Source organism: Balaenoptera borealis (assembly GCF_965194805.1).
Source record: "Balaenoptera borealis genome assembly, chromosome: 13".
NCBI lineage: Eukaryota > Metazoa > Chordata > Mammalia > Artiodactyla > Balaenopteridae > Balaenoptera > Balaenoptera borealis.
The window spans coordinates 87,978,209-87,991,010 of NC_138870.1; the positions used below are offsets into that span (position 1 = coordinate 87,978,209).

A 12,802-nucleotide genomic window follows, 5' to 3' on the forward strand; every position below is an offset into this window, starting at 1 on the left:
TGGAAACAGACAAATCTAAGTTTAAATTCTGGTTCTGCCTCCTACTGGTCTTGTGGCCTTGAACTACCAGCTGAACTCCGTAAGCCTCAGTCTGCTCAACTGTAAAACAGAGTGAATATCCATTTGCAGGGCTGTCATGCAGATCAGAAATAATAGTAGTAATAGCTAACCTTTACTGAGTGTATTCTATGTGCCAGGCATTTTACAGAAATTAACTCCTTTAATTATCACAATAACATCTGAGAAAAGTACTGTTAACTGTGCCCATTTCACAGAGGAGGAAACTGAGGCTCAGAGACATTAGGTCAGTTACTCAAGATTACCTAAGAAATAAGTGGTAAAAGCCAGGATTCAAACTCCAGCAGTCAGGCTCCAGAACCTGTGCTTTTGGCACTGAGCAGACAACCAACAGTTGGTGCTGTTAGTATAATGAGTTTCGTTTTATAAGTGATATCAGTCACAGCAAACGTTGCAGACGATTAGATCAGATTAGAATGCCAGCACCAGTGCAAGACCCCTTCAGCTCGCTCTCCAGTGGGGTGGTGGGGAGATGGGATAAGCCGACATATAGGAGAGCAAGAGCAGGACCACCTCGCTCTTATCCTGCTTCCATCCTCAAAGTAAAAGGAAAGGACCGTGGGTTAGACCAAAGAGAAGAGAGTCTCTTGAACAAATGGAGAAATGCAGCTGGATGGCAAGTGGCTAGATGGGTTTACATCTGATCGAGTGGCCATAACTAAAGAAAGCTTGGTGGCTGAAGGGAATGTTATTTTTGGCAAGTGCCATTTCTGCATTTTGAATAAGGACAAACGAGTTTCTTATTAAATCCACTGATAACCAAAAGCTGAGGGGATCAGGAAATATACTGCACCAAATGGTGAGGATCCAAAACTTTAACAGCATTAATAAAGGTACGATACCCAGAACCAGGAAGGTGACGGGCTCCCTCTATTCCACACTAGTCAGACCCCACCTGCACTAACATCTTCAGTTCAGAGCCTCACATCTGAGAGAGATAAACCAGAGCACACACAAAGGAGGGTGACCAAGACGATGAAAAGATGAGAAAAGAAGCCAAATGAGAATGGTTGGAAAAACTAAGAATGATTCAACAGGTAAAAGAAGTCTTAGAGGGCATAATGGTCCACATAACACCCAGCCCATTACTCAAATAGTCAAGTATAAAACATCAGTTTTCATGATTTAGGTTTCTAGGTTACTCACACCCACCCTCCCCCACCCCCAGCCCACCTCTGTGGATAAACTCCTTCCAGATTCCACTGAAATATCACCTCCTTCATTGTTTCCCCAATTCCCTCGGGCAGAGAAAGTTGTTCCAACCATCCTCTGCACACGCCTAGCTCTCTGTTCAGGTGTCTGTAGGGCTCCACCAGGCAGAGGCTTCATAATTTACCTGCCTACAGGATGGACTCCCCCACTAGACTGTTGGTTCCCCAAGGACAGCACCTGTATCCTACTCACCTTCATCCTCCCTGCTTCTATGACAGAGCTTAGCACAGAAGAGGACTGAGTAAAGGGAGAACGAATGTGTGAAGGGATGAATGACGAGAAGGGATCAGGGGTAAAAGCTGCACGAAGGCAGAATTGTTCAACCCGTGGAAGAATCTCCCCAAATTCAGAACACCTCCAGGAGGGATGCACTCCAGTCACACTTCTCGGGATGCTGCCAGGGGTTCTCAAAGGGGACTGGTCCAGATGACCTCTGACGATGCCTCTCATCCTGGTTCCTGAAACACGTACCCAAACTAGACTAGAGAAAACCACGTTTGGTTTTGAGTGTTTTTCTTCCTTCCCTACTATAAGCTCTCAACAACACTACACATCAAAAGACACTCAAATATTCTTTATCTGAGAACGCGATTCCGTTCAGTGATGAGAGTAAAACATTGCCCATGATGTCAAGAATTCCTTCCAACCAGAACTCAACAGTCTGCCGCTGCATCCGGCTTTGGGAGAACCTAAGTCACTGCTCCATGAGAAAGGAGAGGGCAAACGTCCGTGGCTGAATCTCCACTCATGAGTAACTTGGGACAGTCTTTTTGTCAGAGACATCTAAAGATTCTTTAATAAACAAACAACTATCTTCCAGGTACCAAGTTTCAGTTAGGCAAGATAAATGAGTTCTGGAGATCTATTATATAGCATAGTACCTATAGCTAACAATATTGTATTGTATACTCAAAATTTGCTAAGTGGGTAGATCTTACGTTAAGCGTTCTTACCACACACACACACACACACACACACACACACAAATAACAATAATGATAAATAAAGGGGGCAGGAGGAAACTTTGGGAGGCGATGGATAATTTATGACCTTGATGATGGTTTCACACACTTCTCCTGAACCTCAGTGAGTTATATACATTAAATACATATAGCCTTTCACGTGTCAATCATACCTCGATAAAGTGGTTTTTTAAGAAAACTATCTTCCAGATGGAGTCATTTGGAACGGAACCAAATCTACTCATTCATTCAGCAACAATTTACTAAGGGATGTCTACTGTGCCGTGCATGAGGCCAGGTCAGCTCACGGCTAGTCTTCAAACGCCAGCGGGGAAGGGGAAGAGGACTGTGAGGTCCCCATGCTCTTACCCTGTGTTCGTTGATGAGAAGGTCCCGAGCGGCATTAAATATCAGTGTGTGGAGGTGCTTGGAATAAAACACCAAGGTGTAATCATAATCAAAGCCGTAGATTTCAATGTCCGACAAGCTCATCTCATTGTTTGAGAAGATGGCATCTGGATTCAACAAGTTGCTCATAATGGAAGGAACCAATTCTACAAGTAAAGGGAAAAAATACATTATACCCGATGATAAATAAAGGTCAGTATGATTTCGAAACAAAATGAGTAAATTGAAGTGCAAGAGTGATTAGCCTTCCCTTGAAAACATTACGCTAAGTGAAAGAAGCCAGTCACAAAGGAACACATATTGTATGATTCAATTTATATGATATGTCTAGACTAGGCAAATCCACTGAGTCAGATAGTATCAATAGACTGGTGGTTGCCTAGAACTGGCGGATGGGGAGAAATGGAATGACTGCTAATGGGCATAGAATTTCTTTTGGGGGTGGTGAAAATGTTCTAAAATTGATTGTGGTGATGGCTGAACAGCTGTTTTGATTACACTAAAACCCACTGAATGGGAAACTTTAAGTGGGTGAATTGTATGGTATGTACATAACATCCTAATAAGACTGTTATAAAAAAAAATTTGCTTCGACATCACGAAAAGATTTGTTTTTGTTTAAAAAAGAATACATGCCAGTTAGAGATTTTAGAAGATAAACATGTAGATAATTAAATATCACCCACTGTAACATCGCCCAGAAAAAAACTACTAACATTTCCTGTATTTGCCGCCCATATTGTTCTATGTACGTAGTCTACATAGCTGACCCCACACGATATACACAGCTTTGTGTCCCACTCTACATTTAATATCCTATCATAATGTGTTCTATCATTACAGACTTTCTAAGAATATAAATTTAAATCATTATATAGGGCTTCCCTGGTGGCACAGTGGTTAAGAATCCGCCTGCCAATGCAGGGGACACGGGTTCGAGCCCTGGTCCGGGAAGATCCCACACACTGCAGAGCAACTAAGCCCGTGCGCCACAACGACTGAGCCTGCACTCTAGAGCCCGCGAGCCACAACTACTGAAGCCCACGTGCCTAGTGCCCGTGCTCTGCAACAAGAGAAGCCACCGCAATGAGAAGCCCGCGCACCACAGTGAAGAGTAACCCCCCCCTCGCTGCCAACTAGAGAAAGCCCGCGCGCAGCAACAAAGACCCGACACCGCCAAAAATAAATAAATAAACTAATTAATTTTTTTAAAAAACCCATTATATAAGATTCTGGTATATTGTGCCACATCAACCTTTTACTCTATGTTATACACTTAGGGTTTTTTCCTGTTTAAAAAAAAAAAAAACAGCATTAAGTACCTTCAGATGTTCATCTTTGCCTTTCAGATGATTTCCTTCAGATGGTTTGTTAGAAATGTGATTATCCACAGGATACCATCAGGGTCCCCTGGATCCTATGTTAGTTTTGAGCTTCTTTTTTGAGCAGTTCTGACTATTTGTGAGGATTGCTATTTTCATGACTTTTATTCTTCCTTGGAGGTCTTCCAAAAACTCATCCTACCTTACAACTTCCATGAGCCCACTGGATCCTTTTAAAAATCTAAGATGCAGTATGGGAGGTTAGTGATCTTAGTTTCCAACATCTTGAAACATTTTCCTATTTTATCATTGCAGGCATTATTTCATCATTACCTAGCAATTATTCCCACCTATGATTTAAAAAAAAGACTAAATAAAGAAAGCAGGATATGACAGGAGATTGCCCAAGATGTTGCAATAGTGAAACAAATCATTGCTGCAATGTCACCCTTCAGCTTCCTCATTGCCCTGCCCCAAGTATCACATCATTTTCAGGAAGGTATATCAAAGAAGTCTGAAGATACCATCTCTGCAGTCATTTTTTTAGCTTTCATGGAACACAGTTGAGAATTGATAATTCTCTATTTTCCAGCATAACACTGACAGAAGAAGACATTTCACAATTATTAGATGAGTCAGAAGATGAATGCAAAGAGATAGAAAGCAGCTCTCTAGAGTCAGGTAATGACAGAGGTTGCACAATGTATTTCTAAAGACAAAAAGGAAGTACAACATTCTCATCCAGTCACTTCACAGGCAGTCATTTAACACAAAGAATCTCATCATGCAGCATTTTGCAACAAGAACACAGACCGTCCCATTTTGCTAAGAGGGTATGTAACAGCATTCTCTCACCTTTTATGACGTTTGTGCACCAAAATTTACCCGAAGCAACCCATCAGTAAACAAATGCTGAAGGCAGGCGACTTCCTGGAGATAGGTACAAAACCACCAACACATGCACACGGAAAGTGAACTGTCCACATCTTACTACTAAAATTGAACTATCTGTATTTTACTACCCTTCACATTACTAAGGGCCACCTCCTGGCTCTGTCGTAAGAGCTAACATTTATTAAGCACTTACCACGTACCATATGCTCAGAAGCACTTTCTACCACCTCATTTAATCCTTACGACAACTTCATGAGGCGAAGGCTCTACTATCCCCATTTGATGTATGAGGACACTAGAAGCACACAGAAATTATACAATTTGCTGAAGGACACACAACCACTACACAGCAGAGCTGGGATTTGAACCTGGTAAGTCTGGCTTCAGAATCTGCACTCTTAATGCTCTTCTCCAGGATTACGGGAATCAACAAGCATTTGAGAAGGGTGCATTTATTTTCTCAATAAAATGGAGTCAATCCTTCCTCATTTCAAGGCTTACCATAGAGTCTACAATGCTTCCTCCTTCCCTTCTGCTCACTTCTTTCTCACATTATCCACTTCTCAGGGGCCACCTGACATACCCAAAAAGTACTACTTTCACAGGGTGACAACTCCAATCAGGGCACCGTGCCAGCCACAATGACGTATTCTGAGCCTTTCAGAAGGCTCCTTATAGCTGTGGGGCTTGGATCCCTTTGAGAACTTAACAGAAGCCACAGAATCCTCTCCCCACAGAAAAACACAAATAAAATTTCGTGGAAAACTTCAGGAAGGTTGACCCCTGAAGCCTATTCATGGTCACCAGGTAAGATGCCATAAGTTTCTCTCCCAGTAAGATGCCAAGTTTCTCTCCCACTGACAACCTAGATATGACCAAGTCTACTGAAAATCCAAATAGCCAAGATTCACCAACAATTCCATTTCTTCGTAGTTTCCTTTGTCAAAATCAATGAGATGGTAACCTTGGCCTTTTCTTTTTTTTTTTTTTTTTGCAACTAAGATCCATCTGAGGATAAGAAAGACAGTAACATTTCAAGAAACTTGAAGGCAGACAGTTCACGAGAACTAGTCCTCAGGAAGGGAGAAGCCAGCAGTCCTAAGCTCTTCAGCATCCAACACTGAAGACCATCTGGCCTTACAGCATCAACGGGCCACTGCAGAGGATGTCATTTTCCGAATAGGACCACATGGCATCGTCTGTACGAAGTGAAGCGGGATCGCTTACAGAGTGACCAAAAGCTCTTCTTTCACAAATGACCTTTCCAAGGAAGTTCTCATGGCCTGTTGACCTTAGACGTTTCTATTTAGAAAGGTGCTGGCAATGAAGTCTACGTCCCTTTCTGCTACCTGAGAAGAAGCTGTGAAGCCCTCAGGGAACACGACTGTGCTGGAACATGGTGCTGACAGCCAGCACATCTCCAGAAGCTGCCCGGGAATGCATTCCCCACCGGAGGGAAAGCTCAAGGTGCAGCAGTCACATGAACATCACCACCGGAAAGCTTGCATGCTTAATTTGTCATCACTCGAAATAAACACGAGGGACATCAGCAGCTTAGAAGGATCTCAGCATCCCATGCAATTACTTCAAAAAAAGTGCTAAGAATAAACGTAAGTCATTACAAGGCAAAAGAAAAGAATGCCAACCATTCAGAGAAATACGGTCTGTCTAAACTGAATCTAAACTCAGTTGTCTAAACTTTATACTTGTCTAAACTCCACGTATAAACAGAAGGGCCCAGACTAGTCAGGTATGTACTTCCCCAAAGCAGACACAAGAGTGGGTACGAATTTAGAGAGCGTATTCCTTTTGCTCCTAATGGATGATGACCGCAAGACTATACGACGAGGACAAAGACGTGGAGAGACAGCTCTGCTGCTCTGCCCAAAGCTCCGGCCAGAGCTGGGTCCCAAGGCAGCCACCCTGAGCTGGGAGGTGAGCGCCTTTCCTGGGATCCGGCGGCAGGCTGGGCGCCCCCTGCACACGCACCAGCTTCCGGTTGCTCACCTGCTCGTCCCCCAGGGCACTAGGACACGCAGTGGACCACCTACAGGACCACATCTGTAAGCTTCCTGGGGTTCTGTGTTTGCTTATTTTTATTGTGGTAAAATATGCATAACACAAAACTTACCATCTTAACCATTTCAAGTGTACGGTGCAGTGGCATTAAGGTGATTCACATTGCTGTGCGACCATCCCCACCACCCAGCTTCAGAACTCCTTTCACCTTGCAAAAGTGAAACTCCACACCCATTAAACACCAGCTCCCCATTCCTCCTCCCCCAGGCCCTGGCAACCACCCTTCTATGCTCTGTCTCTAGGAATGCGACTCCTCTAGGTACCTCATATAAGGAGAATCACATAGTATTTGTCTTTTGTGAGTGGCTCATTTTATTTAGCATAGCATCTTCAAGATTCATTCATGTTGGAGCACGTGTCAGAAGTTCACTCCTTCTAAAGGCTAAATAATATTCCACTGTAAGTATATCCACATTTTGTTTATCCATTCATCTGTGATGACACATGGACACTTGGGATGCTCTCACCCGTTGGCTATTGTGAATAAAGCTGCGATGCACGTGGATGGACAAATATCTTTTGGAGCCCCTGCTTTCACTTCTTCAGGGTATATACCCAGAAGGGGACTTGCTAGATCATACAGTAACCTGATTTTTAATTTTTTGAGGACCCACCATACTGTTTTCCATAGCCACTACACCATTTTCTGTTATTTTGGTTTTTTGGTGAGTTTGTTTTTGTAAGATCACCAAAGAAGAATTCCTTCCTTGCCTTAACTTTATCTTTACTTCTGAGTATGAATGAAATCAGAACTTAGATACAGAAGTCAGACATTTTTCCACCTATTCAAGGAAAGATTTTTAAACCGTGTAAAGATCTGAGTTTGGGAAATACAATTTTTGATAAGTACTGTGTTCCCTGTAATGTTCAGAAATGCACACTGACTCTCCCTTAATAAAGGCCCCCAGCCTAATGGAGCAGTGTGTGGGGCAGTGCCGGGTAGAAATCCATGGCCTGAGTCATGTCAAGGAATACTCCTGATGTCCTCAGAAAGGCCACATGACTGTCCCTCGGCCCTTGGGGACACCACACTGGGAAGCTCTAAAGGGATACATGCCCTACTCTCAGCACCATCCCAGGAACAGGTCAGATAAAGTCAGGAGGAGGGGCATAAGGGATGAGTCAGACCAACTGAGGTCCTCGAGGGAGCCTGTGGTAGGCAGTGACTGTGGGCCCTGGGCATGTGTGCTCCTCACACTCTCTCCTTCCAGGCACATGGGGAAGATTACAACCCCCCCCCTTCACCCCTAACCACCCCCAGTCCCGCTCTGGCCGGCTCTGGCCAACAGATTGTGGGCAGAAGCGACACGGGTCACTTCCAGAGCAGAGCACACTCCCTCCCCTGCTGTATCAATCATGGACACATGCGCTATGGAGACTCCACAAGATGGAGAAGCCCGGAAGGCTAGGCCACCACATTGAGGGCAACTGCCCTGGAGAAGTGCCTGAGGCCCCAGGAGACTGCAGGAGTGAGAAGTAAACTGTGGTTATAGCTGCCAATCCTAAACCACTGAGATTTTTGGTGTCGCTTGTCACTGCAGCATAACCTAGCCTAACCTGACTGACACACCTTCTGTTTCTCCAGTATGCTCAACTGCTCTGGGAAACCGCCCCTCCCTAACATTCAGACTATGTGGTCCTGGGGAGGTTCTGTTCCTGACTCTGGGAGGAGAGCATGTGACCCAAACTTGGCCAAAGAGAACCCCTGAATTCCCTCACCAACATGGATTCATTTGGGGCAGGCACAGAACCACCTCCAGCCAATTGTCCTCATATGTCCCCTGTAGCCACAGAGAACCAATGAGTCCAATCAAGGAAATTTCTGGATTTATAAGGGAATTTCAAGAAAGAGACATTCGTTTCTTCCAAACTTGGGCCTAAGAGTATATAAATCTGGAGATATGAGGGGCCCCCTCTAGGAACCTGAAAAAGAGGCCAGTGGGGAGGAGAGCAAGGTCAAGAGACAGAAAGAAGCCACCCAACAACATCAACTGAACTTGGATCAAGGTAAGCTTGAAGCTGGTACTACCTCTGGATTTTTCAACTGCACAAGCCCATAAAATATCTTTTCAATTTTTTGCTTAAATTAAATCAGTTTGACTCAGGCTTTTTTATTTTTATTGCTTGCAGCTGAAGGACTCCTAACTAAAAGTTCATTTCAAGGATATTCAGCCACTCAAAATTCTCACTGCCTACAAATTTCAACTGTTAACATGGCATCAAAGGCAGTCCCCACTTAGACTTCAGTCTGTCTTCCCAATCTTAAATCCTCCTTCATATGCCCTATTTTCAACAAGATGGGCAATCTACTACTCTGTGTTCTCCAGAATATACTGTAATTGAATACTGATGAATAAAATTCACCTGGAATAGTCTATCTCTCTAACTAAATAAACACTGTTTAGCTATATGGAAAGGGTGTCAAGTAAGATGTTCCTTCACACTATGCTGCAAAACAAACACCATGTGAATCAAAGAGTTAAGTTTTTTTTTCTAAATATTAAAAAGGTGGGAAAAATACATAGACTACTCTTTACTTCATCTCAGGATAGAACATAACTTTCCAAATGTAAAAGCAATAGAATAAATCAAAACAGAAAAATATCAACAGATTTACAATATAAAAATTTTAAACATCTGTGTATCAAAAAATATCACAAATTTGGGGGGGAAGGGTTATATTAGACAAAATTAAAAGATAAACAGCAAAAGACTAATATCCTTAATGTAAAAAAAGAAAAAGCCATACAAATCCAATAAACAAAAAGATAAAAACTATATCTCACAAGAAAGGAAATTAAATGGCTAATAAACAAATGTTCAACCATTCCAATTATTTTTTTAAAAACCAAACTAAAACAATTAGACAGGGACTTCCCTGGTTGCACAGTGGTTAAGAATCTGCCTGCCAATGCAGGGGAAAATGGGTTCTATCCCCGGTCTGGGAAGATCCCACAAGCCATGGAGCAACTAAGCCCGTGCACCACAATTACTGAGCCTGTGCTTTAGAGCCCGCGAGCCACAACTACTGAGCCCACGTGCCACAACTACTGAAGCCCACACGCCTAGACCCCATGCTCCGCAACAAGAGAAGCCACCACAATGAGAAGCCCGCGCATCGCAAGGAAGAGTAGCCCCCGCTCGCCACAACGAGAGAAAAGCCCGCATGCAGCAACAAAGACCCAATGCAGCCAAAAGTAAATAAATAAATAAATTTATTTTTTTAAAAATAAGACAGACAGTTAAGAGTAGCTCTCTCTGAAAGGTGGGATTATCAATGGTTTTACTGTTTTTATTTCAGTTACACTTTTTTCTATTATAAGCATGTGTCACTTGGCTAAGAAAAGTAAGACCCCATTTTTCTCCAATGAGACTGCAGTGGTGTCTTCGGTGCTGTTGTTGTTATTTGTATGTGGTTTTCTTTGGGGGGTGGGGTTTCTACCCTTTTTGTTTTTAATGATAGAACACAGAGCAGGTACTGGTGCTGGGAATGGGCAGCCTCACTCCTTGATGTTTAATAAGAGTATAAACCAGTTCGAACTTTCCAGAAAGCAGGGTGGCAATAAGTACCAAGAGATGCAGATAAAGATTTATACCCAAAGCTTTCACTGCAGTTATATTAAAAAGCAAAACCTGGGGGAAAACATGCTCCATTTGGAGGCCCAAACATACACATCTCAGATATCTGAACTCAGGAACCAAACATGTTAACAGGAAAATGTTCAAACAGAAAAGCTGAAATGCACTTGAAAATCCTTGAAGTTCAATTTTTTGGTAATGGAAAAACCACAGTCCCAGAGACATTAAGATGTCATTTTTCTTTAATTAATTAGACTTTTTCTTCTTGGAATATGCCGTAGACATCAAGCTGTTCTCCTAGAAAAAGAATATAAAGATATGAAGCCCCTGAAGAAGAAAAGGAAGAAGAGAAAAATGGGGGGGAAAAAACTTTTTCCCAGAGAATTTTAGAGCTTCAAAAAACAGAAGAAAAGCCTCCTTTTCCCCCCATTTACAGTCAGCCCTGCGTGTCCTTGGGTTCCACATTCACGAATTCAACAAACCAACTGCAGAATGAAAATATTCCCCCCAAAAAATTTTTTCCAGAAAGTTCCAAAAAGTAAAACTTTCCCACATGCCAGCAACTATTTACACAGCCTTTACACTGTATTTACAACTATTCACAGCATTTACATTTATTAAATATTAAAAGTAATCTAGAGATGATTTAATGTATACGGGAGGATATGCTTAGGTTATAAGCAAATACTATGCCATTTTATATAAGGGACTTGAGCACCCGTGTATTTTGGTATCCTCAGGGGTCCTAGATCAAATCCCCTGGGGACCTAGGAATAACTATACTACCACAAAGCTTTCTTTGAATCTTCCCAGTTCTCAATGGACCAACAAGTTATCCTAGTGGCTAATAATTATGTGCATTTGTGATGTGCCATGCACCATATGAAGCAATGTGAATGGACCCCACTTAACATGAGACACTAGTTATTATCCCCACTTTACAGGAGGAAAATGAAGATGAGACAAGATTACCAGCTCGAGGTCACATTTCTTAGCTCGTGACATATTTCTATGTTCCTACATCAACAAAAGTTAGAGTAGATTTCAAATATTTATTTTTCCTAATTTGATCAAATCTTAACTTCTGCTTATATTTCACAATACTCCTATATTTCATGAATATTAATATTCAAAATATTTTATGAATTAGTTCATATTCACTTAACACAGCTTCAAATTCTCTTTTTAAAGGTCACGTATAGATTGAAAACAAGGTTTCAAAATTTCTTTTAGAAGTATACATATAGGGGCTTCCCTGGTGGCTCAGTGGTTAAGAATCCGCCTGCCAAGGCACGGGACACGGGTTAAAGCCCTGGTCCGGGAAGATCCCACATGCCACGGAGCAACTAAGCCCATGTGCCACAACTACTGAGTCTGTGCTCTAGAGCCCGTGAGCCACAACTACTGAGCCCTTGTGCCACACCTACTGAAGCCTGCGCGCCTAGAGCCCACGCTCTGCAACGAGAAGCCACCACAATGAGAAGCCCACACACCTCAACAAAGAGTAGCCCCAGCTCACTGCAACCAGAGAAAGCCCATGCAGCAACGAAGACCCAACGCAGCCAAAAATAAATAAATAAAATAAATTTTTTAAAAAAAGTATACATATAGACTGAAAATACATGAAAAATAAAAGTGTAGGGACTCGTATCTAAGGTGAAGCAGTATTTACATCTCTCCCACTGTTTCCACAAGTGAACTCAAGATTCCACAGCCAAATTTTAAACCCTTAAACTTCTCATCTATAACTGTCAATTTAAAAATAACAAGAAAAAGACAAACTCCACTATAGGTGATCTCTCTCAGCAAACTTCACCACATGACAACTTCCTTCTGTGAAGTTAACACTTGGGCAAAGGCCAGTCAGTTCTGCCACTGACAACTTCACATTCTCTGAAAAATGTGAATTTGTTTTGGTGCAACTGATACGTTAGGGAACAATTTGACCATAACACAAGTTTCACATGTATATTTAGACTGTTGTTTCGTGCCAAATGTTATTTGATATGATTATGTCCACATAATACTCTTTCTGCTGATAATCAGTTACAGTCAGGGAAAGAAAACTGAGGAGCAAGTGTGACTTGGGATCAGACAATTCATAAGAGCGTACTACTATCAGACCTTACAGATTTTAAGACAACTCTTTTTATACAGATGGCCAATAGGCACACGAAAGATGCTCAACATCGCTAAGTATTAGAGAAATGCAAATCAAAATTACAACGAGGTACCACCTTACATCAGTCAGAATAGCCATCATCAAAA

At 42.3% G+C, this 12,802-nt stretch overlaps 1 protein-coding gene across 5 annotated transcripts in view; it reads right to left on the minus strand.

Annotated features, from left to right (window-relative positions):
• The window catches only part of NT5DC3 (5'-nucleotidase domain containing 3), a 58,976-nt gene that overhangs the window by 33,982 nt on the left and 12,192 nt on the right, over window positions 1-12,802 (minus strand). For 2 of the 5 annotated variants that reach the window (XM_082349644.1, XM_082349648.1), the window contains exon 2: window positions 2,622-2,806. In XM_082349644.1, the coding sequence (XP_082205770.1) occupies window positions 2,622-2,806 (185 nt within the window). Of the gene's footprint in view, window positions 1-2,621; window positions 2,807-3,982; window positions 5,355-5,377; window positions 8,118-12,802 lie in introns of those variants that run through there. The other 3 variants (XM_082349646.1, XM_082349647.1, XM_082349645.1) reach the window with 3 other exon arrangements.